Source organism: Bactrocera dorsalis, unplaced genomic scaffold, assembly GCF_023373825.1.
Source record: "Bactrocera dorsalis isolate Fly_Bdor unplaced genomic scaffold, ASM2337382v1 BdCtg011, whole genome shotgun sequence".
NCBI classification, from domain to species: domain Eukaryota; kingdom Metazoa; phylum Arthropoda; class Insecta; order Diptera; family Tephritidae; genus Bactrocera; species Bactrocera dorsalis.
Window position 1 is genome coordinate 276,848 of NW_026038062.1, and position 27,330 is coordinate 304,177.

Here is a 27,330-nt window from a genome sequence, read left to right on the forward strand (position 1 = left end):
AATACTAAAACCCTTACATTAAAAGTAATCGCACAATTAGTTATATATAGTTTATACTTTATTTAACTTTGTTATATGTTAATAATTGTTAAATATTCACATACAATTCATTTTGAATTTATAACTCTTAACGATGTGGTTTGCTTAATATCAATTAAGTTCTTTCCTTTCCATTTTTTCACTTTTTTACAATACTTTTACACTTCTCTTGTTTAAAAGTAATATTATTATGACGCTTCACGAAGAAGACAAACAAACATAAATTAATAAAGTAGGATAGTACCTATTTGATATTGCATACTGCAGTATATGTACGTATGTCTAAGTAAATATATATTCGTACAAAAAACTTGTGACGAGTTGTTTAGTAGAAATTACGTTCAGGTGTTAGTGGTATTTAACTGACTAATATTTCATAAATTATTAAGACAAATTAATACAATAGTTTCGCTCGAGTTCCACCGAACAAACACATCTTTGAAATTTATTATGTGCTAATTTATTGTGCTAATACAAATGCCTATGCAAATCATATTTCGACATTCTTTAGCCGATCTCATATCCATGGATTTGATTAAATAATTTATGTTTTCCAATATATGCATGTATGTATGAAAAAATATGCACATACAGTAAAGATGTAAAGGTTAAATAATTTCAACGCTGTAACTGTAATAGCAGAACAACTTTCCCAAGAGTATTTATATTGTTTTACTTGTTTACTGGAAATTACTGAAATCCGTTTTCAATTTAATGGTTGGCTTCTGCGGCTTGGCAAGACCGCCGCGCATCTGCAATTCGTTTGCTTTGTTGGCAATGTTAATAGACTGCTGTTGACTGCGAATGGCAGCTTCAAGTTTCTGGCGCAGTTCCAATGTTTGACCCATTAAAGTTTTGAACTCCTGCGGGTATTTGGGACCGATCTTCATCAGCCACTGCAACGCTTGCTCGTGCAAGTGTCGCTGATATTTCGGCAATGTTCGCAGTTTTGCCGGCTCTGCCAAGTAGTTTATGAGTACAGGAACCAATAGTGTTAACATTTGTATGCCTGTAAAATGCATTAATATACAAGTATGAATTAAAAGCAATTAAAATAAATCACATTCTGATTGTATTGTAGCATTTTATGTACCATAATTGAGTTGTGTAAAATATAATGATGTGCACACATGCATAGAGGAAAGGTGATGTGATCAAGAGAGATTATTTACCAATATTTGGTTTTATTTTAATTAAAAATAAAATAAATAAAATTGAAAACGAAATTAATAAATTTGTCTTGTTGATCAATGTTAAATAAGTTTAAAGATCATGCAGGAGCGTCTTCAACTTGAACAAGAACTATATAAATTATTAAAAAAACAATTTTATTGGCAAACTAATAGACATAGGCATATACACATTTTAGAAAACCACTCTTTTTATAAATAATTACGCATGTGTATACATATGTAAATATTACAATTCTTATTGATTTGGGAAACATAAAATGAACAGGAAATGAATCAAGGAATAGAGGGCATAAGTATTACTCAAGGTTTGAAATATATTGTTTTCAATATGTGCGAGTTTCTAATAGATTAAAAACATTTGTTGTTTGCTTTCAGGAGTGGTTTTGCTAAGCAGCAAGTATTCGGCATTTTCTTTTATTTCTTAAAAAAAATAATGTTTTTCGTTTTGCTTACTTTTAAATTTTTGAATAAATGTAATTGTTAAATCAGTGACAATATGCATATCATATAAGCGTAAAGAAAATTAAATGTCATATACTTATTCCACTTTGTTGAATACACTTTGGTTTTTATAATCTATTTTCATGCAATCTTTGAAATAGGTTTATGCGGAAAACAGAAAAAACTAATAACAATAAATATTAAAGAAATACTGAATTGAGTGTCAGTGCTGAAGGAAATCGAGATAGAGATAGAAGAGTACATGGGTGTTTTAAGCGCGTAACCAATTTAGTTTTGATGAAGTGGTTGTCAACTAAATGTCGATAGTGTGTGAAATGGTGAAAACAAGTAGACATGTTTTTATTGTATTTGTACGATTATGCGGACTTTAAGCCTTATAAGTAAACATACAAAGCGGTTTGAGCTGTGTGTGTGCATTGTTTTATTGAGCTTTTGATTAATGTATGGTAATTACCTTGCATCAAGTTTCCTATAGATTTTTAAACAAAAGTTACAACGGAATAACGGGATGTTTGTTTATATTTATTTATTTTTTTTTTCAATTTCAATGGGAAATGGTTGAGAAATTTTGTTTTGCGTTTTAAAAGGGATAAATAGAAAAAGAAAGACATTTTTTATTTAATACAATGATATTTTCATAAGACATATTGAGGGTGATAGTGACTAATTACGAATGTTATGGAAAATTATTTAATTTTTTTTTTAAAGTGGAAGGGGCAAAAAGAATAAAAAAAAACAACAAACTCGGTGGCTTTGAACTAACAAAAAACTAAAATAACAAACTATTTGCTCAATCATGAGAAATCTCATTCGAATTTTCAGTAATTGAAACAAACTAAAACAATTACAAGTACAAATCAAAGAAAAGGTGTCATAAAATGCATGCCAAGTCACTTACGATTCTGCGGTTCCGCCAATTCAATCAACGTTTCTACGGTCAATATACTTTCGAGCGTTATTTGCAGGTCCATGTCGGTGCGAGGCGTCTTCGCCGCTTCAGCGTATAAGCCCTCAATTATGCGTGGCGCCAGTGCATGGATGTAGGGTGTAGATATTTTAAGATCAGCTTTTGCAAAAATTGAACGTGTTGTTTGTAAGCATTTTAACTTGACAGATAAATGCTCAGACTGCATGCATTGTCGGAAGTGATTAATACATGGATATTGCAGTGAAGGAGTTGACACCACTGAAGCGGGTGTGTGCAATATAAAGACCGCAATGGCCAATAACATGGTGACCTCATCCACCTTACGTTCTTCCTCATCACCAGCAGTTTTCGTCATATCTATAACGGTAGCTAATGCACTTTGTAGTATTGCCATCCATTCGGCTGAAATCAATTCATGATTTGCCCAACGGTCGGTGCATACCGATTTGAGAGTGTGCAACGCCGCTTGTACAGATCCCGTATTCGCTAGTATCGTTGTATCGATGGCTGATTTATTGGCAATTTCTCGCATTATCGATGTAGTCATAAAGACAATAGTTGGCAAAATAGTGAGTGCACCTTTGGGTGAGCACAGCGCGGTTAGATCCTCGACACATTGCAGGCCACTAGCCACAAGCATACCATTATCTTCTGCCAATACTGAGAAGAATGATTGTGATGTATTACTTTTGGCGGCTAACTCTTGTTTGAATTGAATTGTACTAAGTTTGCTGGCGACACTGGGATTCATTGAGGGTATTTGACGGACAAACACACATAAACAAACTTCCAGCACAGCATAGACGTGCGAAGTACCCGGCGTGATTTCTCCAGATTCTCCACCTTCGCCAAAATTTTCTATTTCTGTCTGCAGTTGCGCATTATCCGTGATTTCATTGTTTTTATTTTGAGTAAGGCTATGATCACGTTTCAACTGAAGATCATCCCTGGCCGCATGTATCGTTTGTTTTAGTATTTCTATGCAAAGTAGCTGGACCAGCAGTTCATCGCGCGTTAATATTTGCCGATGCAAAACATTACACAGTTCAATCGTCAATGTTTTGTTCTTAATCAACTGTTTGCGTGCCCAGTCAGAGTCGAAAATCGTGTAAAGTGATTGCAAACAACTGATGACATTCTTCGGCTTTTCCGAGGTACGGGTGCTGCATAAAGCTTCCATGCAAATACCGAAAATCATATGAAAACGATCGGCCGAGAGTGAACCGTGTGAAATGTTGTTATTGGTCTCATAAGCGGCGCCATCAACACCAGTTGCATTTGTATTTACATATGCAGCAAAACCTTCATCCTTCAGCCACAATGAAGCGGCATATAATATGGGCGGCCAGGAGGACAAATAATGTGGCTTGGACGAGTTGATCGTATCAGTAGTGTAGAAAGCGCCCCCATCGTGAGGCAATTGACTTTGGAATTCTGCAGGTAGCAATAAGAGGGCATGATCTTTCATTGCCGCTAGCCAATGTGTGGATAAGTTGCCCAATTCAGGTTTAACCAAATTTAGCAGGCTTTCGCCACGACTTTCGAAATCACCGAAATCACCACCTGCCGCCTCACTACCATCTAGATCTATACCACTTGTAAGCGGTGTTATCGTATTCGATGAGGTGAGTTTTTTTTGTAGCAAAGAAGCTGGCGCAGAACCATTACCGATCATAGCAACGATGTATACTTCAGCCCAAGCCTTTAAAATACTTAATTTCTCTAGCGTTGCCATTGATTCATTGTATAGCTGAGTACTGTTTGTTTTCGTGTGTAATTTATCTAGAGATGAAACGAGTAAGTGATGTACTCGTCGCAGGTCGTTAAGGTCACGTGCAACACCGGAACCAATCCAAGCAGAACAAACCTCACAAGCGGCTGCTGTGACATGTGAAGGGGTGTCTGGTGAAAATGCAGGACGGAGAGCAGCACCAACCTGAAAATACGTAAATTAATGTTTTAAAAATATGTGGTAGTAATTATTGGATTTTAAATTAGTACTGACTTGTGCCTGGAATTGTTCTAGTAGTAAATGGCCAGGAAACTCTGGCTCTGGTACATTCGCAAAACGATCTATTATCTCCTGTAAAGTTCGTAAACCTTCCAAACGCAATTGATCAGAGTCTGAAGTAGCCGCCATGAATGACATACGTATCAACTCAGACAAATGCAGTATCAAATAGTCGCCACGTGATTTTATCATTTGCATCTCCTTGGCTTGTATTAGGTCGAGGTGTATGGGATTGGCTGCCTCACAGGTGGCTATAATTTTGCGTACGCATTGTGCTGCGAAAACGCGTGTTGGCCAACGCGGTTGTACGGCAGGATGAGTAGAGGTATTTTCCTCGGCGTGATACTCAGTCACATCATCATAATCTTCTTCCTCGTCATCGTCATCCCTTTCACTTTTATTAGCATTATCACTACTGCCGCTAGATTTGTTATTGATTGCCTCACTCTTCACACCGCTCGTTTCGTCCTGCAACGAAGTTCCTTCAACGGCTACAGTTAATACGTTCTTACACAAACTCAACCATGAACTTAAATTATCGGAAGCCAACATTTGTAGCATGGACGTTAAAGTGTCATGTATATTTTTCAACATCTCAGCATCAGTTTCGGTGTCCAGCATTGCAAAAAGTACACCAGGAAGGCCATATTCAGTGATGGTAATCTCTGGGCATTGCTCTGGTGTCATGTGTAGCGCAAGTTCGCACACTTCCTTGGCCTCGCGTTGCGAAAGTTGTCGTAAACAAGACACAGCAGCTTTGCGCAACATTAAATAGTTGCTCGACAGCGTTTTCACCAGTGTCGGTACTAAAGAACTCAAATTAACATATTTTGGACCGAAGAGGTGTAACTGTTGTAAGCAACCGGTTGCTTCAGCTTGTACCAATGGGTCCGTGTGTGCCTGCATAATGGCAGCGGCGCAAAGGAAGGAAGAACGCATTGCTCCTATAGTGCTGTTATTGCTCTATTAAGGAAAAAATAATAATAATACAAACAGTGAGCTAAAGAAATATTCCTGATTTATTTCGGCACACACCTGCAGCTCCGGACCAACCGTTGTTATGAGAGCATTCAAAACACGTCCAACACATTGATGTACATCCATATTTGACTGTGGCACGGTGAGTAATAATTTCAAGCACAAAGATAGTGTCGCCTCTACATAACCACGGAACATTGGTCCACCTGAGTCGGCTATAAGCGCCAGTGCATAAAGCGACCAAACTTGCACCACCGGCGATGAAGTATCCTGTGCTAATGCTAGCAATATGGAAACACTTGTGTTCAGATGATGTGACGAACCCATGCCGCCAACGTAACGATGTAAGCAACCCAAAGCAAGCGAGTGACCGGTTCGGGTGACAACATCACGTGCCGATTTCAATTTATCAAAAGAGTTTTGTGCCAATTCGGCGGTAAAGCGGGAGTCACCTACTACTTGTGCCATACGACCGATAGCCTCGCTAGCCGCACAACGCAATGTCGAATTCGAGCTAACCAACGCAGCAATTACCAGGTTAGTAGAACTCTTTTTCACATCTTCCTGACCGATACCGCTTTTGCTGTCTGTGAGGCCCTTCAAACCGCTTAACAATGCAGTGAAAATATTCATCTGTACCGCTTCTTGACGACTACTCTTCGCTTGACGGATACATTCGGCGAAATGCTCAAGCATTTGTAAACGATGCTTATTAGCCACCTTTGGGAAAATTAAACCGAACAACGTTACGGACATATCGATAACAGCAACGCCCAATGGCAGAGGTCCAGGACACTGATCGCCTTTGTTTCCTTGTATATTAGCAACAGCGGCAATCGCAGCTGTGCCCACCAAACCACTAATTGGTGGACGATATAAACAGCAGGGATCATGTTCTAAAGCACCTGAACCGGCAGCGCTGTTAGGTTGTAGCTATAGGGGCAAAATGTATTATAACTTGTTATAACGATACGAGTATAACATATACGAGATTTTTACAAAAAAATTGTTTTCAAAAGAAATCTACAAAATACTTGTAAATGGGTTGATTATATTTAAATATGGTTATAATTCAACAATAATGATCAAACGTAAGGGTCAAGAAATTTTTTTTGTAGGTTTCAGACGCCAATTGATAAAATAGAAAATTTTCAAAGCAAGAAAAAATCTCTCTGGCAAATGGCCAAACAAGGCACTCCAGTGAAAAGCGCTTGAGTAGAAAGCTATTGCTGACAAATAAAGCGGGCTTTGTAAATAATAATATATGTACACATGTACATATGTATATATTATAATTGTTCATATGAACAAACTTAAAGGGATTTTGTCCCAAAAATAAAAATATGTATCACAAAACAACATAAAAGTATTACTAAACTTAACGAATATCTGAATATACATATGTATATGTTAAAAATAAGACAAAATTAAGAAGGTTCCAAACAGTAAGAAAGAATATTCAAATTCATACTACGCAAAGAAACTTAACTTTTATAGCGGCTGTAGCAACTTGAACGTTTAACAACAACAAAAATAACGACACTTACATGCTCGCCGTCGGATTTACGATTAGGTTCCATCTATTTTGTAAGATTAACACATAAATGATGGCGTACAGAGGCAGTTGTTGGTAGCAGTTGCATTAGAATTGATATTGGCATTGGTGACGACGATGGGATTGTTAAATTGGTTGGTCGGTTGTTTATGCGTTGGTGATAGCAATGTAAAGGAGGTGGAAGTAGTTATCGGTTGTTAGAAATTTGTGGTTATTTAACACGTAATTTCAAGGTATTTTGCTTATTTGAAGCGTTGTTCTTGATTTTGTTTTAGTAAATTGTGCTGTATACTCGTATATGTATGTGCATATGCATGTGTATGAGTAGGTAAGAGATGAATTTACGATATTACAAACAAATACACATAGTATATACGTTTATTTATATACATACAAGTAAGTACAGGTTATTTTTTATTACATCTTAAACTGTGCGTAGGAAACTTTTCCTTCTTGGTTTTTGTATACTACTTAATTTTGGCAACCATTCCTGTTAATGTCCAAATACGTATGCATAAGTGTTTCAAATTTTTAACTTTTTACAAAATATATTTAATTAAATGCTGCATTTGTTTCCTTTTCGGCCTAAAATTCTCTTGTAATTTTGTTTACTTTTCCCTTGCACGCAGAAAACACTAAGCATTATAGAAGTGGAATTAATCAAAACAAGAAAAAACGTTAACTTCGGCTGCACCGAAGCTATAAAACCCTTCATTGCTTCAGTTTTCATTACAAGAACTTGATTTTGATCGGCAATGGCAACTATGCATGTATATGATATATGCTATATTATCCTGATCTAAATGATTTCTTCAGAGATTGTAGAAAATCTGTGGACTACTTCATGGCAAACTTAATATATCCTGTTCAGTGTACAATTAAAACTAACTCTATGATTTCCATGTAAATTTTTATAATTTTTGTATAAATCTTCATTTGCGAATAAAAATTTATAACCACAACAATTACTGGGAAAATAATAACGGAAATAACTTTCGAGCGCAACCATTTTATACGATAGATATTTGCAAACAATATTAAATTAATCACCTGATCCTCAATAGTTCGATGATCTGTTTCTTGAAGCCAGGTACCCAAGATTATGGAGTCATCACCATGACAGAGAGCCCGTAGTAAAGAGTTCGTTGTATTGGCTGAATTTTCGGAGAGTGTAAACTCGGCCACAAGCATGCGCAACAGATGTGTGTATGACGATTCCAACGCATTTGGTGGTAGAAGAGAGAGTGTCTCATATAAGCGCAGACGCACCATAGCTGCGGATGCTTTCAATTGTGTGCCATAACTTTTCAAAACAGACGAGAGACTACGAGTGCAGAATTAAACAAAAGACAGTATATATCATTTTAATTAGTTATCATGTTATATAATTAATTGTATGCTTGTTAATATTTACTCACTTAACTAGCATTGCGAGAGCACTTTCGATGGGCGTTAATAAACGCCTTGTTATATCCTCTGTAACTAGATCTGGACAGTTCAGCAAGAAGCTGTGCATAACAGAGAGCGCACCAGCGCGTCCCTCCAAAGTAACCTGCCAGGTAAAAGCATCTCCACGTGCTTTTTCCGACTCGAGCTCCTTATTTGAGCGTGGAAATGAGTTGCGCCACAATAACAACATGCGCGGAAGCAAACCTTTCACTACTGGCGAACCAAGCGTCATAATAGCACCAATCAACAGCCAGCCCGCTTGCGTACGATTCAGTGACATGCGACTATTTTGCGATGCTGAGCGTAATAGCTCTTCAGCTGTGTTAAATACCACTTTTCCTTTGGTGTGTGGAATGCCAAGCGGTGAGTAGCGTACGCTGCCTAAAGTTGCGGCTAAAGCTGCACTATAACCGGCGATTGCCTCTGGTGAGGAGCGCATCTGTTCGATGGCGTCGACAAAACGATCGATGAGCGGCGTTATTTGGCTTGGCACTGCCACACAAAAACAGCGTAAGCACCAAGCTGCAGCCAGACGAGCCGCAGCACATGGGTGAACGAGCACAGCGCAAGTTGCATCAATAGAATTTAATGAATGATCATGCAAGAGACTCTGTGCTGTAGTGCCTAAGCCGAGTACAAGCGATCCCAACTCTTGTAGCGCACACACCAGTAAATGTTGGCTAAAAAGGGTCTCTTGATTGGAATCCTTTGCATTTTCCGGATTGAAATCGATCGAGTTCATTTGTTTGGCTATAATATGAATAAGTTCCTTGCAGGCAGATGTCTGCGCTTTTTCGCCTAGCATTTTACCGATAATCGAACGAAGTATGAAGTTAATACATTTACGCGAATACACAGCATCGACGTGTGAGGAAGCGGCTTTGGGATTTGCCACCAAATCCAGTGCATGCATTAGAAATGTGCTTAGGTTTCGTTCCAACCAGACACTGCCCATGAATTGCACAAAAACAACGTAGGAATGTGTGACGCCAACACGCACTTCTCGATTTACGCTCGAACTTCCTTTAATTATTTCTCCTGTGCCCTTTAGGAAGGAAACACCTCCACGCAGAAAACCCGACATTAATATACCCAATGCTTCATCGAGTGAGACATTCCGTGCCTGATTCTTTGTTGATATCGGTTGGCCTGGTTTTTTGTTTGCACCTTCTGGTGGTTGTTGCGTAAAAGCCAGCAACGTGCCCAACAATTTAGCGACCGCGCAACGTACCTCATAATTGCTGCCATCAAAAGCGCGAAAACATAGCGTAGCCAAACTTTCGAGTTCGGTCTGGTAGAGGAATGGTGCGTGATTGATCATCTCTAGTACACATTTAGCAGCCGCGACACGAACAGCCATCACGCGATCTGTTAAGCAATGCTTAGTTGCTTTATAAATATCTTTGTGGACGTTCGAAATGGCCGTTCCCATACCAGCGCAAACCTATATAATTTCATTTGGTACGAAGCGATAATACATTATTAGCAAATTAGGAGTGATAATGTCATTATTGAATATGCGTGGTACAAAGTGTTGCCTACCTTTTCCAATGTAATCATAATTTCTGCACGCGCCTGCGATTCAGCATTGCGTAGAGTGCGTATTAGTATTTGAACCGTCTCCTCGTAAGAGCGACCCATCATACGACCAAGTTTCTCATACATGGAACCCAATACACAAATAGCGGCACTAAGTAAAGTGTAGGATAGATTTTTCAAAACATTTTTTTAATTTGAACTCTTTAATGACCATAAAATATCAAGACAGGCATTTTTAACTACTAATTCCCATAAAAACTCGGATCTATACTTAAAACTTTCCAATCAACTCCAACTTTTATTTTTAATTTTTTTCTTTTTTAATTATACTCGATTTTCAATGCTAAAATTTTCATAAAAACTGGGACTTACAATCAAAACATTCCAATCAACCCAACTTCATTCAAATAATCTTATTTTCTAAGAACTCACAGTTTAGTGGGTAGATAGCTCGGTGAATCGTCCTTGTTCTTTAATATGTCATTGCAAGCATTCACCGTATCGAACAGCATGAAAGTATCGCCCACAGAGAAGAGTGTCGCCAAGCAGCTGGCTATCAATTTGCGGGTCGGGGGACCTGGTGAGCCCTGAATGTGTTCTGTCAATTGTTGAACCAACTTCTTTTGACATGATTTTATGTCCGATTTCTGTGCAACCGGCAGCACTTTTTCCAAGTACCGCAGCCATTCGAAAATGAAGACAGGCCGTTTCTGTTCTGGCAATTGTTTTAACGCTTCTTCATTGAGTGTGAGACTATGTGAGAGTTCCATTTCATCAATGTATGCTTCGGTACTGTTCTCACTATCAGCCTCGTTGTTGTACGTATCGTCGTTGCGAATAAAAGACCTGCAAATAAATGAAATAAGAGAAACATAAATTATTTACAATAAATAGCGTTAATTAATTAGAATATGAGAAAAAAAACTATAGCATTGTAGAATAATCAACTATCTGTAGTATGGCTGGTTTGTGTGCATACCCTTCTTTGTACTCTACATATGTATATTGTCATCATCTGTGTCTGTTGATCAGTGCTAAAAGAGGGATAATGTTGTGGTTTTCACATTGCCAAGGCTGGGTTATCAATGTCTCGACAAGCATTGTTCATTCCAAAAACAAGACGTAAGTCATACAATACAGTATTGTTTAATTTAAATTGCGATGCCAATTAAATGTGCTCATGTGTACACACTTGTGTACATATTCCATATGACTTCCATTTAGTCAGTCTGACCATATTTCGAATGAAAACTTATATGAATCATTGAAAGTGAGAATGAAATGAGACCAGAGCGAAACAAATTTCGTATACCATACATACAAATAAAGTATATATTAATACTCGGGGCATAAATAAGCACAATGGTATGTATGTATATGAAGGTCCACCTCATTTTTTAAATTATTTTATCGGTTTACTTGAAAGAGGGTGAACTAGGCTGAGAATAAACCGATTGTAACTTAAGATCTTTAGAAGAGCTGAAACCAGAAATTTCGAAAAAAATACATAGTATGTATATCCATTTATTCACAGAACTTATGAAACTTTTATAAAGTTTGAACCTAAAGCTGATGAAAAATTATTTTTTAAACAAATCGCGCGATGTCTCTTAAATTAAGTTTTTAGCCAATAATTTCGTAACGTTGCCAAACATTTTTTTCGATCAATCGAAATTTCTCTACGAACTTCTAAACAAAATTCAAGTTGTCAAGAAAACTCGCGAACAACTCAACCGGTCTTATGAAATTTTACACAAGTCTTCAAGATATACGACGAAGGCAGTTTTGGAAGAACAGGGCTACATATCAAACACTTAAGATTCACTTTCAATGGCGAAGATACTCTAATTGATATATGGAAACCAAACTTTTCACGAACAAAAAAACACGTTCCCAACTAGAAAAAAATTGTATCGATGACCAACCTTCCTTTTCAATTTGATCACAGTAGTATATCTCATACAACTCTTCGATCCATCGAATGCGGTATTCGCCGTGCCAATGCGCAAAAGGCCATAAATCTTCCGCAGAACCTTTCTCTCGAAAAGTAGTAAGGTCGACTCATCAGATGTTGTCACCGTCCATGCCTCTACGTCATATAGCAGCACGGCAATAATGAGTGACTTATAGAGTTCAGTTTTTGTTCGTAGAGAGAGGACTTTTCTTCTCAAATGCCTACTCGGTCCGAAGTAGCACCTATTGGGAAGATTTGTTCTACGTTGGATTTCGAGGCTGACATTATTTTTGTTGTTGATACAGGTTCCAAGATGGACGAAATTATCTACGACTTCGAAGTTATGACTATCAACAGTGACGTGAGAGCCTAGTCGCGTGTGCGACGACTGTTTTTTTGATGACAGGAGATATTTCGTCTTGCTCTCGTTCACTACCAGACCCTGGAGGATGGAGTCATGTATAGAAGTTCATGCAAATGAGTAAAGTTCTTTGATTGCCATTCACTAAGGAATGACCAGAAACAATTCTTTTACATATGGCTCAAGCAGCCCCGGTCCAAGACCCAGTAACCTCTGGATAGCCAAAGAACATCCATTTGAAGGCCAGCTAAAGTGTGAAGGCGAAATATTCTCTTGCGCTAGGTTTGGGACCCGCCACGTAAAAAACGCCCCCAAAGAAAAATGACCAACAGATTCGGATGAAAGACCCCTCTTGAAGGAAACTATGTTGAATAGGTAACAAACTCATTTTGTCAATAAAAAATGTTTACTATGGTAGTTACATCAATTATTGCACATAAAACGTGAATTAACACCGACATGTCCTTTTCCCCACATTCTTTTTTATACACACTTACAACCGAAACTAGAAACTAAAGTCCACTTTATCAACACCATACACTCGTATAAACATCGAAATTGTTATGGATTTTATGATGTGTTAATATCCGTATAATTATGCTTGTATTTGCATATAATTTTCTGATTATGAAAAAAAAACATCTTGAAATGAAATTATGTCACTCACTTAGAAATGCTGATAAGAATTTTGAACTAAAAACCTTTTAAAAGTTGAACATGTCCTACTCACGTTAGCACAAGTAGGTGTTTATTGCGTGCTAGTGCCCGCAGTTACATGCTTTTGAGCTCATAAAGTGTTGACCTTTGACATGAGTAGGATTCAAGTACCCTTATGTATGTACGAAGCGTATATGTACATATAGAGTATATAGCCGAATGCATTATATATTAGGCAGCAACTCATTTAAAAAGAAACAACACCCTCGGAGACGGACACGTTGCAGCAACAACTGACTTTGCCATCAACTACCACAACAGCTTTTTCAGGGAGGGCAACATACAAAAAATAATAATAATGAAATAAATTTTAGTGAAAATCAACCCTAACTAACCATTACAAAAGCCCAAAACCTTTTGAGGCCAACATCAGTGCACGAACGTGATAACAAGAATGATGGACGTAAACTGAGTATTGTCGTATATAGGACAGAGCATTAATAAAATTATCATTGTAAATGGGTAAAGAGTATATCTATAATCGGTTAGTTCACTTTTCTGAATCCCTTTTCCTTAATCCGATTAGTAGAGGAAACTACATGGGCATGGTAAAATAATTCATATAGTTTTAAATTTAGGTTAGTCTGATAGGCCACGCATAGTTTGGTTCTTTATGACACCAGATGGTATACTCTGTGGCCTCACTATCGATATCTCTTTCAGTGTCTCATACCGTAGGGCCCACAAATGTTTAAAATGTAGCATAGCCCATGCGGGACAAGTGCACAAGAGACCACCCATTTAGCTCGTTCCATAATGTTTTGATTTTCCTTACCATGCTGCTGTTCAGATCGTAGACAATGCATGGTTGTATTTTTAATCACGTTTTCGGATATATGCCATAGAGACCACACTCTCATTCACCATCTCATTGTCCTTGATACCTTTTTGACCTGGCACCCAGTAGAAGTGCAGCCGCTTGCTTCTGGCGACTTTCCACTGCTACCCTGCTTCCCAAGACACTACCGATTTGCCATACGAGGTTACTACGTAGATGCTGTCTCTGGAGTTGCCTACTAGTTCTGCGAGTTTTGTATGGGCAAAGACCATTGCTTGAAATATACAGGGGTCCGGAGACTTGAACCGCTTCCTTATATCTAACTCTGAACAGTATATCTTCGCACCACTCCCTCCTCCTTTTTTGAGTCATCCGTATGTATAATTAGGGCGTTGCGCGCAGCTATCATATCTTTACGCCAACTATCTTTATTTATGTTTACTCCGAATCTTCTTATCCAGTTGAAAAGTGGGATCATGATTATCAGCCCCAGACATTTTCGAGATGCCCAATTCTGAACTGTATTGAGAGTGGGGTAATAATACTGCAAAGGGGTATTAAAATGCAAATATCGTCCGCATCTGTCACTATCTGGGGCTTTGTCGTCTAGTTTTTTTTTTTGAAATTTCAGTTCTTTAGCAGTTTGTTCACCACTATTGTCCATAGAAGCGCAGATAGCACTCCAGCTTGCGAAAAGATTCTCCAGACTTCCTTGGCCATTCTGGCGTCGTTCAATTCCTCACTTATCGTTTTAAAGATCAAGAGGTTTCTGACCCAACATTGTGTAGCTGAATACTATTCAAATAGATTCTGTGGAAACGTTATTGAATGCTACAAAACTATGCAGAACTGCTCCATGGGCGTATTTCTTATATTAAAGAGTCCTTTCGATATTAAATATCAGTGTATATAGTGAAGACTCTACCGGCTTTTGGGTATGCGTGTTGCGCTTTGGACAAGCTTCGAGGAGGCGCTGCGGCACGTCCAAGGCTCTTTCTAACGTTTTCAGTAGGAAGGAAGGTAAGTTTATAGGTCTAAACTCTTTCTCATGTTAATCAATAAATAATAATAATTAAGCCGAATCTTTATGGTTATGCCACACTTGACCTCTAAATATTTGAGGACAGAAAAAACACATTTCCCGTATTTTAATACAAATTTGTGTTATTGTCTTCAAAGAGGTGACTGAGCCAATACAAACATGCGAATGTCCATTCCCTTGTTATAAGCATCGTCTGGGATGGCCTTCATTGCCTTTAGCGGATTTTGTTTTTTTTTTCGGTTTCGGCTCATTTTTTGAGCGCCACTCACTAGATTGACAGCATCTGTTTTGCGACTTCTACTTGTTGCAAAAGATAGCATTGACACGCTTTACACTCAATGCATTAGCCAATCCCTAAGAGATGTCAAGATCCTCTGCCATCTCTCTGATGCCAATACGACGATTTTCAAGCACTGTTTCTTCAACTTTTTCGATGTTATTAATAAAGTTGGATGGACGGCTAACATTAGGAAAGTTTTCAATGGCTTAACGACATTCGCTGAATGCTTTGTGGCACTTAGTAAATGTCCCAACACATTTATGCAACATGTTCAACGATTCCGTGGTCGTGATTCTATTCGGAATACAAAATTATAAGCAAACTAATACTTTATTTTTCCCAAAAATTTTCGAGTAGTGAGCAAATAGCTGTCAAACATACACGAATTCTCAGATCGAGATCAAACTTCACACTAACATAAAAAAGAAGAACCATCTTAGAAAAAAATGCTTATCGATTCGGTTTGCAGTTTAAAATAACCTGTCCGGGACCAATTTGATCACATGATATATACGTATTTATGTTTATCTACCATATACTATGTAATATATCTACATTTATTTGTGTACTATTATATGCACATAGATATGTAAATAATCAAATTTAATCTAATGTACAAGTTCTGTACCTTCTTGCTTCGTTTATGACTTTGCGCAAAAATTGTGGCGTGCGGGCGAAATTCTGTAAATTCTCCATTTTAGCTGAACTACGGCAGATTTTGTATTAGATTTGATGGGTGTTGGCGAAGCAAAAATTACCAATGTGCATTTTTTCACTTTATCACTCAATTCAACACTAATGGAAGTGTTTTTTCAATCGGTTTAAAATTTTTCACTTTACATACATATTTCCACTTAGTGATTTTTGCCTTAATGTTCTATCAATATAATTTTGAAAATATAAATTAAGTGCTTAAAAATGGTTGAAGACTTTGTGGAAGACTTGAACAAAAATTATATATGTATGTATGTATGTATTTATTGCTTGCACAATAGCACACAGTGCGACACTTATTCACGGTCCATCAACTGCTTGTGTTTAGTCTCGACCATAAGCCCATACAAATATGCATGCTATGTACATATGAATTCGGGTGGCACTGCAACTCGGACCATAACAATAACAATGACTGGAACGATGTTTGCGTAAATATTCTTTTTGTCGCAATCTCTTCGTTGTTCGTCTTTGAAATTTCACATTTTCTTTTCCAATTCTTACGAAGAAATCAATAATTAGAAACTATGGCGATTCACATGTAAAATTAAAATAAAAGTGCATTCGCGCACAAGAAACATACAATATTGACAAATATTAAGTAAAAATTTGTTGTCTCATTTATATATGTAGATTGCATATAAGAACACGGCTAATTTACGCACGGAAAACAATATTATTTATTTTTCACAAACTAAAATGCTTTTGATCGTTTTCCACACACTCTATATTTTCACTAAGTATTGTTTTAACTACATTGGCACAAAACATAAACGCGATTTATTATTCCGATTCGACCGTCCGTTGCCTCTTGCTTTGAAAAAATGACTGTCTCGCGTTGGTTGCCTGTTTCGCGCAGCTACTTCGCTGTCCACTGTGTTCATTTGCTCGCCAGCAAATGTGAGAGATTGCAAGGAAATATAAGTGGTGCGATGCCACCATTCCTTTCCGGGGCAATAGCTGCGGTACCATGCTCACACAGATACTTATGTATATGAATGTACATTTATGTACGCTCAAATATATTTAGGTAGCCTTGTATGTATGTACATGTATGTAGTTTATTTGTATATTATTGTCGCTAAAACCGCTTCATATGTTCGACGATGCGTGTGTCGACAAAGAGTCAACCTATGTACATACATATGTACACAAACATCAACGCCAACGTAGAATGTAATGTTTCTGATTATGTTCCACAAAACTATTTACATTCATAAAAGATTTAGGAGGCGGCGGCTGGTGCAGTATGGTGGTAGTCTAACTTATTATGGTTTGGCAATGGCGCAACGCGGTGGTGTTGGTGGTGAGCGCGATGAGTGCGGTGAATGTGTTTTGCTCTCATGAGTGCTGGCATACTTCTGTGGAGCTGAAAAAGTACAGAGTGGCGAATGTCGGCAACTCACCGACATCCGAAGGAAACATACATATCAAAGAAACAAAACACATCCGAACAAAGTGTTACTACAATTTTGTGTGTCATGCATTTGGGAAATTTCTCAATTCGTTCACCAAAATTTACCCAGTTGTAAAATACTTTATATTATGATGAAAACTAGTCGTACGAGATATGTTATGACTCCGGCTGCTAATTCTATTAGCTTCATGTACATTGGTTCTAGGAACATTTGGGAGGCAGTAGAAATGATTCAAATGAAGGTTTCTTTCACGAGTCTTTTGTAAGAGTTACAACGAACATCGCTCTTAAGGAAATTAGTATTCCGCAAACTAGATTCGTTGTTTAGTGTGACCAAGTCGAACTAATTTCAAACTACTGTATTGTCTTGCTGGGTGACCTACAGAATTGTAAATACGGATAAATATGCACTAGTGTGTTTATTTAACACCGCGTCAACCTTTTATGGCATTTTTTCTTGTTTCCATTATGCTCTTACATTTTTCAGTCCTTTTGCATTCCTGCTGCACAAGTTGTTATTGTTATTGTTTGCTTTCATCTTTTGTTACCTTTTCTAGAGCAAAATGATTCAGAATATTATATGTGTGTATAAACACATACATACATACACTTAGGAGCGAAATTTTAGTTGCATCTCTTTGAATTCAATTGCTGATAGCGGGATCGCACTCAAATATTTATTTACAAGAAAAACTCACATATGCAGATAAAAGAGCGCCTAGCTTGACTTCTACAGAATGTTTTTTAAATCTTCTCAAAATCGGTCAAAGTTTTGAACACAAGATACACCTCACACGAACAAAAAAAGGTTACACAAATCAAACCAAAAATATTTATTAGCTTCGATTTGTATTTTATATGTACCAAGTCAAATTTCATTTCGAGTATAAACTAATCCTCAGCCAACAAAGGATAATACTCAAATAAACAGGCAATGTAATAATGTATACATATAAGCCGAATCGGGACCAGAAAACCAGTACTGACAGTTTTGAATGTTGTAAAAGGATATTTCACAACTATAACCTCAAATAAGATAATCATTTAATACTAAACAAAATTAATAAATAGGCCCCTGTTGGGTTGACCTTTATGCCCCTGCAGACGGTATGTGGATTTTATAAGATACATCTATGCAGTTTAAGGGGGTATTCTACTCTAGAATTTTGAAAAATTCGATTTTTTTTATATATTTAAAGTTTAGACCCTTAAGAACATATCCTCCAAAGGATTTTTACTGATTACTTACTGATTAAGAATTTTTTTCAGACCACCAGGAGAGTCAGGATCAATGTCACCAGGATGCGCCATGTTTTTTTTACACCTGTATCATTTTTTTCTGTATTCTTAAGATATCAATAAAAACACCATAAAAAAATTGAAAATAAAAATATTTTTTGTTTTTTTTTAAATAAAATTAAAAAATCTGCCCAAATTTTGATTTCTAGACTAGAATACCCCCTTAAATGGTAAAACATCTTTTCTAAATAGAAATAATTAGATTCCATATTCAAATAACTTTAAACACATACATATACATAAGTATACAGCCAATATTCCTTTAGGCAAATTTATTGATTTTATTGAATTATAAATTAATGTTCCGCACTTGACAATCAAGGCACAAATGGCATGGCTGGAATGTAGCGCAACTCTTTTGCAGTGACACTTTGGGGGTTAGCTAAATCCTTCATTATTCCTTGTAAACGAGAGACGACGTCACTACGTTGTACATCACCGCGATCGATCATACGCTTGAAAAGCGTATACAGTTGACGTTCCGCCGAAGCACTGGACAAATCGTGTAAGTCCCTTAACAATTCTTCCGAATAGCCCTCGTATTTGCTGAGGTTAGCGGCTTTTGCATCGCGTTTTAGCAAATCATAAACCAGTAAAAATTCTACGTATGGTTTGGTTGGCGGTACACGTTTTTTACCTGCAGTCGACGTGGTTGACCAACGATCCACAGCATTATCGCTGTCGAATGCGGCTCGTCCGTAATTGTCATCGTAAAGGCGCAAAAAGTTGTCCAAAGACTCTACATCGTTGGTAAATTCATCATGTTCTGCCTCTGTTTGTATATCGCGTATTAGTGCCAATGTCAATTTGTCGAAACCTTCAGTATTATCACCAATTTCGTCAAATACCTCATAACCGACGCGTTTTTCAGTTTGCGGCTTGATTAGTGGCGATTTTATAGGTGCATACAAACCGGGCCTGTGTGTGGGTGTTGGCGGCACTGTAGGTTTTGTAGTAGCTGCGGTAGTAGGATGCCACCAAATAGGCGGTTTCCACCAGCCAGAACCCGTGGCACTAATACCTTGTGACGGTCTACTGGTAGTGCTGATCCAAGTTGGTCGGCTAGTTGTTGAGAGCCAGGTAGATGGCTGCTTATTTGTGGATAACGTAATGGTTGTTGTACGCATTGGTAGCGGTGTGGACGTAGGTGAAGCATTAAATATATTAGTTAATTCATCATCGTTCACACTAAACGGCGGTTCGACAGTTGTCGATGATATTGGCTCATACTGCAAATAGTCGATGTAGTAAGCGAGCGCTTGCATGGAAGCTGGCAAATAACTGGTGAGTAGATGTGGCGCAGCCCAAGTGCATGGCAAAATAACATAGCTGACTAAAAGTAGGCACAACATCTGACTGATAGATGACTTTTTCGAATACACTTGTTGCATACTTAGTTACATAAATTAACCGCTTTCGTGTTACTCGGTGATTTTATTCATTTTTAATGATTGACAACTTAGTACGACGAAGAAAGATATATTTAAGATTTCAAATTTCAAAAGTTCGATTGTAATCTTTTTAAATTATGACGCGTCCGAAAAGTTCCAAGTACGAGTATTCGAAAGCAGTTTACCAAGCAGACTGAGCTCTGATATTGCGGTTTGACGCACGAACAGAGGTAAAATGCGTCGCTCAAGTTCAAAACCTCTTTTGTCACTACAACTACTTGTATTAAGGTGAATGTTTAAATATTTACACACACATATATAAATCTGTATGGAGTATAATTTCGTGGAAGTTAGGCGCAGATGAGAAAGGTGAATTTTTGATAATCGCTTTGTTCTTGTGTACTGATTCTCTTAGAAAGTCTGCAAAAGGCTACTACAATCAGCGTATTGACTGACCAAACCAGTTAATGCGTATGTTTAAAGCTTATTTTAAATTGAAAGTTTTAAGGGCCCTTTTGTGTGTTTTACGACATGGATATTAATCGCATGCTCAGTTTCATAGAATTTATTAATATATGTATATTGTAATAATAACTTTCTTTTGTCAATAGATTAAAATTGCATCATTCGAGGAAACGCACTGCTGGAAAATATTTATAAAACTTTATATTTTTTCGGTCATTCGGTGATTCAAATTATCATATTATCAATTCAGAATACTTTAAAAACTTATACTGCATATTAATACAAAACGACTTAAGTCGATATGCCAAAAATATTAAAAAATATTCTTAATGTTTTTATTCAAAAGTTAAATTACTCTTATTTTATGTCTTCATATTTGCGAATGCAAATACATACACATATGTATATCCATGTATATTTAAGTATGTATGTTTAGATATTGAAAAACTTGCCAGCATCACAAAGGAAAATAAAAAACTCAAAAGCATAAACATCAACAACAAATTTTGGATATTGTATGTATGTATGTATGTATGTATATAAAAATCTGAATTCCAATTGAAAATAAAAATAATAATGCGGACAAATTATGAGCAAATTATGGTAAACAACTCAGGAAGAGCTAATGAAGGTAACTCCACACTGACGAAAGTTTGCTATGAGATGTAATTTACGGACAGATTTTACATATTTTCGAAACTATACCTATTATTTAGCGATATATGCAGCATTAAGTTAACCGGAAGTTCAAAAATCTCTATAATATGTATGCATATGGAAGCAAGGAGAAGTATTGGCCTGATTTTGCTCACTTTTGTCAAAAGGGAATGCTGTAATCGGTCAAAGGATTCTCTTCATAATACACCTCACAGACCAACCAATATTTTCGGTAAAAAGTCAGCCATATGCAATGGCAGACATATAGAGACTAAAAAGTTTTGGTCCGATTTCCACACTTTGTAAACGTGAGATGGAATAAAAAAATTCGTGCAAAGTTGTATTTCGATAACGTCATTGATTATCGAATTATATACTGTAAAATGAAGGAATTTAAGGAAATTTAAAATTAAATATCTGGGATGTAGGGCAGGTCGCCTCCACGCTGGTGCATCCTGGGTAACGCTAAATGGCCTGCAGCCTACACGGCCTGAAACTCCCTGACGACTTTGGCACTGAACTGGTTCTTTTTTGCAGAGTAGGTAATCTTATTTGGATCTGGTAGAACCCTGGGCTGGTGGTGGCGACATTCTGGCACCTGAGTATGATGGGGTGACACCCATCAGAAATGGCTGCTGGGCTAATGTCGCAACTGCCTCCGTCCCGTTAAAACCCTGTCAGGCCTCAGAGTACGTCCCCCCCCGTCGTCGTTAAGTTGGCGTGGTAGGTGTAAGTTGAGAGTACTCCTTCTTTACGCTCTGAACGTATTGCCTCATAAGGGCGTACGTCAACCCTCGCCTTGGCCTCGTCACTAAGATAACCTTGGGTTCACAAAAGGCGACTACCTTCCGGGGGACGGATAGCGGCTCTGAGTGGGGACCCTCTTAGCATGGACAAGTCTTTAACAAACACAACAAACGGAAAGGCGACGAAGGGATATGAAGGGATGTCGAATTCGACACCCGGATTCGTTCCAGGCGGGGCTGCTGCTCCTGTGGCGACGAAACCGTCGCTGAGTAGCTGCAGCGACAGGACAAAGACTTCGATAGTAGTCTCCTCATCAGGCGGAAGAACGGAGGGAGCCGGCGCAAAACCGCCGGCTAAAGAGGTAGTGAAGGGTGGAGCCTTCGTGCATGGCGGAATCGCTAGCACTAGCAGAGGAACTTCTGCTAGAATTATGAAAGGGTCCACGGGGGCCACTAGCAGGGGAGCTTTAGCTAGGAAGCTGAAGTCGGACCCTCGACTGGCGGCAAAAATTGTAGAACGCTACGGTGGCAAGCATGCTGGTCAGGTGTCTGAGCAGCATGCAAACACGCTCGAATGGGCCAAGAGGATTCTGAGTGAGAGCGAGACCGATAGGTCACGACTCGAAACGAAGGTACCTGAACCAGCGGCTAAGCGGCAAAGGTCGCATAAGGGAGAAACTTCCCTTGGTAAGAAACCGCGAACGGGGGCTGCGCCAACTTTTAGCGAAATCGCTAAAAGCGCTGGCGCCAGAGTACTTGGTGTGCTCGACCGTAGCAGGGAGGACGGTGCCATCTCCCACGAAGACTGGAAGAGAGTAGCGGGCGGCTATCTCTTCAGTCTTCCTCAAGGTGTTTAAGGGAAACCCGGGGCCATCCCCAAAATGTATAAGTGCCGGTTGGCACCATGGGCTGCATAAGCTGACAAGGTGTGCCGATGAAAGATCGGCCATCTTATATAAGGAGGCAGTATCTCAGGTGGGGGAGGTTTGGAAGGGAGCCAGACTGGAGGCCGTGGACAAAGCGGACCTTCCTCTTCGCCCTAGGGCTCGCGTCTGGCTGCCGGCTGAACCTTCCACTGCAAATGAGATTGAGGAAATCCTCAAGTACTGCAACCCCTCACTTCCCACGCATGACTGGAGGGTTATAAGGCTGGAGAGAACCGATGAACCATATCGGCAGGCATTGATAATGCTTAACGAGGAGTCCTTCGGTCCTCTCAGTAAAACCAAGGGAGCCATCAGCTATGGTTTCGAAATGGTGGTGCTAAAGGTACTCCCAACGAATACCAGGGCGGATGGCAACCAAGCTGCAGATGCAGGGGAGAGGGCAGACGGCGTTAGCGATGGTCAAGCGACCATGGAAAATGACCCAAGCCTCTCGGACGTGGCGAGTTCTGGAGGCGGTTCGTCGATTGGCGATTCCGTCTTCAGCCTCGAACAGCTGTTTGAGGAGGTGAGGGTCGATCACGACATGAGTGCTGAACTAGCGCTTCTAGAGGAGGGTCTGAGGGATGAAATTCCTCCAGATTAACCTCCAACACTCAAAGGCGGCCTCCGCCAATCTACTGCTTCGTCTGGAGGAAGACGAAGTCGATGTCGTCCTGATCCAGGAACCGTGGCTGACTAGTAGCGGGATCTCTGGCTTGAGAACGAAGAGCCATAAGCTGCTGGCGACCAACGATGCAGGTAGAAACAGAGCATGTATGCTGGTCAGAAATGAATTAACAGTATTTCTTTTACCTAATTTTAGCAACGCTGACATAGTAACAGCAATTCTGGTCGAAACAGAATGGGGCAGCGCGCGCGCGCGGCGAAATGTGAGCAGGGGAACCACTCAGGGCGGGGTTCTTTCTCCTCTTCTATGGATCCTGGTCGTTAACGACCTTCTTAAGAAACTAGAGGATCTGGACTGTCGGGTGATTGCCTATGCAGACGATGTTGCACTTATGGTCAAAGGAAAATTCCTTAGCACCGTATACGAGCTGACGCAGGGATATCTCGGCGTTGTAACAAAATTGGCGGTCGGAAGTGGACTCGCCATAAACCCGAATAAAACAGAAATGGTTTTATTTAGCAGAAGATATAAGATCCCAGTGGCACCTTTGCCGCAAATGGGAGGTATTTGCCTACAACCGGCAGATGCAGTGAATTATCTAGGGCTCATCCTGGATAAGAAGCTTTCATGGAAGCCGAATATCGAGGAGAGAGCCAAAAAGGCATCGATTGCCCTATACTGCTGTAGAGGAGCTATCGGCAAAAGGTGGGGCCTCTCATCGAAGGTGGTCCTCTGGCTCTATGACACCATAGCAAAGCCTATAATGTTCTATGGAGTCTTTATGTGGTGGAGGGCTTTACAGAGGACCACACTTGCTAAGAAACTCGAAAGCGTTCAACGGGCTGCGCTCATCAGCATGTGCGGTGCATTAAGGTCCACCCCAACCATGGCACTTAATGCAATTTTGAACATAACGCCCGTTGACATTGCCGGAAGGTGTATGGCCGCAAAAGTGGCAATTAGGCTCAGGGAATCTGGGTTCCTAAAGGAGCGTGTTTCTGAACACTCAGACATCCTTACAAGCTTTGACTGCATCCCGGATCATCTAGATCAAGGAGTCGCCATATCGAACTCTCGCGGCTCTTTCTCTACCCATATACCGAAGAGGGAGCTATGGGTGGGCAGAAGCCGTTGGAGGAGGGGGCAGTTAGCTTCTTTACGGATGGGTCAAAGCTTGGGGGGAAGGTTGGTGAAGGGGTTTACTGTCGGGAGCTCTCCATCAGCTGCAGTTTTAGACTTCACGACTACTGCATTGTCTTCCAGGCTGAGGTTGCAGCCATCAAGGTAGCAGCAGATCTGCTACTCCGGAGAGTGTCCACCTTCAGGGAGGTGACCATTCACTCAGATAGTAGAGCAGCGATACTAGCCCTGAACTCATTCACAGTGCGTTCAGGGCTGGTTGAGGAGTGTCTGGCGACACTGTCCCTGGCGGCGACAGTATTTACTATAAGACTTGTATGGGTGCCGGGCCACAGCGGAATAGCGGGTAATTGCAAAGCTGATGAGCTAGCAAGGAAGGGCACCCTAGAGTCACTATCGGTAGAATGGGAACGGGTCGGTGCTCCGGTGTCCTCTTGTGTCCTACTACTTGATAGTTGGGCCTCGCGGATGCTTGGTCAACATTGGGCCAGCATTGGTACTTGCGCGGTCGCAAGAGCATTCTTGGCCAGAATAGATCGCAGAAGATCTAACGATCTCCTTGCCCTCAATAAAGCTAGCCTCTCCTTAGTGGTGGGGCTTTTGACGGGCCATTGCCCTATTGGCACACATGCTGTAAGACTTGGAATCTTACCGCATGACGTGTGCAGAAGCTGCTTAGAAGAAGATGCGGCAGAAACTAGCCAGCACTTTCTTCTTGACTGTCCCGCATTCGGGAGGTTAAGACTTAGACATTTGGGGCACATACCTCCAGACATCCTACCGAACTGGTGGGTGTAGATATTAAATGCCTTTGCAAATTTGTATTGGCTACCAAGCGCTTTGCCGATCTGTAAGTCCGAACACGGGAGTTCTTTTTTCTATGGCATCACAAAGGACTACTTACAGTCCACGTGCGATCTTTGATCAGCCATCTAACCTAACCTAACCTAACCCTAAGCATGGTGGTTTTGAAGTATTTATTTAGTGATTACTACTACTTTTATCGTACTTTTTAACACACACAATTAGGGGTTTCACATAGTCTCATAAAGTTATAATTTATAACGATGCGAAAACATACCGCTCAGTGTTGTACTTGATTAAACTTATTTTAGTATGCAATTTTTTACTTTTATACTGTCGGAGGAAGTGCCAAACGGTTTTGTGCTGTGTAAACTTGTTTGATCTACCTTTAATAGTATAATATATGAAATATTTGCACAATCGATTAACGGAATTTTGCAATGGGCTCTACAATGCTGAATTTCTTTTGATACCAAGGAACATCTGTACCAAGTTTCATCAAGATATTTTAAGGGATCGTCTCAATGTAAAATTTTCGAAAAATCGGCTTTTTGCTTTGTCCTATTATCTGATAGTATACACTCCAATAAACGTTCTCTCAAATTTTGGAATCGAAATTCAAATTATTACGGTCGCTACAGCGTTTCTTGTAGAAAGGGAACATAGTGGGGAACGCTACAACTTCAATCCTGTCGTTTTTCTCAGAATGGTGTTTTTAAAAACGGTTTCCACTCTCAAAGGAAGAGTTTTGAAGATATCTAGTTCCAAATTAGAGAGAACATTTTTAACGTCCTTCGCCATCGCGCTATAGAAGCTCTTTTGTTTTTTTTAATCTTCCTATATTTTTCTACGAAAACCCGTCGAAAAAAAGGCTAAATTCGATAGTTTTTGTTACAACCAACCGTTAAGTGGACAAAACTACTATACTCTTTTTAACATGTTGCGAGTGTAAGAATACATAACGAAGGCTTAGTTGTCGAGGTATTAGGCTACTATCATCTGTTCACGTAAGGCATCATTGAAATTCAACTTAGACTCTTCTATTGTGTTGCGCATAACTTTTTCACTTTTATTTGATGACCGAAAAACATGCGATAACTATTTTACTAATGTATGTATGCATGAAGTTACCGACTGGGTTGATATGCCTACTGCAGTATACATTATGTTAACTAAGTAAAAGCAAAACATAAGATATGTGAATACACCAACCAGTCAGGTAACCATGTTATTTTATACTAACATTTGTTCTGACTGAAAAGCATTCACATTTCTCTATATATACATATGTACACACATGTAGCGTACATGAATATATTGTCCACAAATGGGTAAATGGGTCACTAGACAAATATCTATTTTTGTATCGTGAACAGGGTATATCAAGTTTGCCAAGAATTTTGTAACAACCGGAAGAAAACACCGGGTATCCTTTTAAATACATACAATATATCGTATATCGAATTAGCCAATTTGGTACGGAGAAATTGGTCAGATCGGACAACTATAGCATATACCATAATTGGCATACAAATTGACCGATCAAAATCAAGTTTTTGCATGGAATATTTTATAATTGTGAAGGGTATTTTATGTATCTTCGGCGCAACCAAAAATAGTGATTTCTTTCAATTTCAATATTATATGCATGCATTTTTTATTTATTTATTTTTTCTAGAATTAAAGGTCTTATTGGTTTCATTTACAATGACAAAAATTTTGAGTGTGTTTATATAATTATTGTGACTCCATGGAAATATTGTGCTATAAGATATTTAATAATCATTTACTACTGACAAAAGTATATTCAGATGATATAGAAACTGGTTTGATGAGTTGCGCAACCTACTTTTTATT

General features: G+C 39.0%; 3 protein-coding genes across 9 annotated transcripts in view; 1 reads left to right on the plus strand and 2 right to left on the minus strand.

Annotated features, from left to right (window-relative positions):
• Positions 1-36: 36 nt before the first annotated feature.
• Positions 37-27,330, minus strand: part of LOC105231557 (HEAT repeat-containing protein 5B) — a 28,205-nt gene continuing 911 nt past the window's right edge. The window contains exons 1-12 of one of the 7 annotated variants that reach the window (XM_049461171.1): positions 16,666-16,867; positions 15,915-16,163; positions 10,587-11,000; positions 10,158-10,305; positions 8,585-10,059; positions 8,217-8,490; positions 7,159-7,191; positions 5,669-6,544; positions 4,628-5,596; positions 2,593-4,558; positions 2,149-2,163; positions 37-1,048 (exon numbers count right to left, since the gene is read on the minus strand). In XM_049461171.1, coding sequence (XP_049317128.1) covers positions 720-1,048; positions 2,149-2,163; positions 2,593-4,558; positions 4,628-5,596; positions 5,669-6,544; positions 7,159-7,191; positions 8,217-8,490; positions 8,585-10,059; positions 10,158-10,305; positions 10,587-11,000; positions 15,915-15,982 — 6,567 coding nt within the window. In that variant the 5' untranslated portion in view covers positions 15,983-16,163; positions 16,666-16,867 and the 3' untranslated portion in view covers positions 37-719. Of the gene's footprint in view, positions 1,049-2,148; positions 2,164-2,592; positions 4,559-4,627; positions 5,597-5,668; positions 6,545-7,158; positions 7,192-8,216; positions 8,491-8,584; positions 10,060-10,157; positions 10,306-10,586; positions 11,001-11,133; positions 11,159-15,914; positions 16,868-27,330 lie in introns of those variants that run through there. The other 6 variants (XM_011212910.4, XM_029552599.2, XM_011212914.4 and 3 more) reach the window with 6 other exon arrangements.
• LOC105231559 (uncharacterized) lies at positions 18,953-20,789 on the minus strand. The gene has a single exon (XM_011212915.4). It carries the CDS (start codon positions 20,105-20,107, stop codon positions 19,034-19,036), a length of 1,074 nt encoding a protein of 357 aa, XP_011211217.2. The 5' UTR covers positions 20,108-20,789; the 3' UTR covers positions 18,953-19,033.
• LOC125779949 (uncharacterized) lies at positions 22,176-23,650 on the plus strand. The gene is made up of 2 exons (XM_049461181.1): positions 22,176-22,727; positions 22,795-23,650. Exons 1-2 carry the CDS (start codon positions 22,176-22,178, stop codon positions 23,503-23,505), a joined length of 1,263 nt encoding a protein of 420 aa, XP_049317138.1. The 3' UTR covers positions 23,506-23,650.

What these genes read in the sequence shown, in the direction of transcription:
- LOC105231559 (XM_011212915.4), bottom strand. Translation starts at nt 20,107, where the DNA reads ATGCAACAAGTGTATTCGAAAAAGTCATCTATCAGTCAGATGTTGTGC.
- LOC125779949 (XM_049461181.1), top strand. Translation starts at nt 22,176, where the DNA reads ATGTCGAATTCGACACCCGGATTCGTTCCAGGCGGGGCTGCTGCTCCT. An exon ending in CTAAAAGCGCTGGCGCCAGA is followed by an intron (nt 22,728 to 22,794) that starts GTACTTGGTGTG and finishes GGAAGAGAGTAG; the next exon opens with CGGGCGGCTATCTCTTCAGT.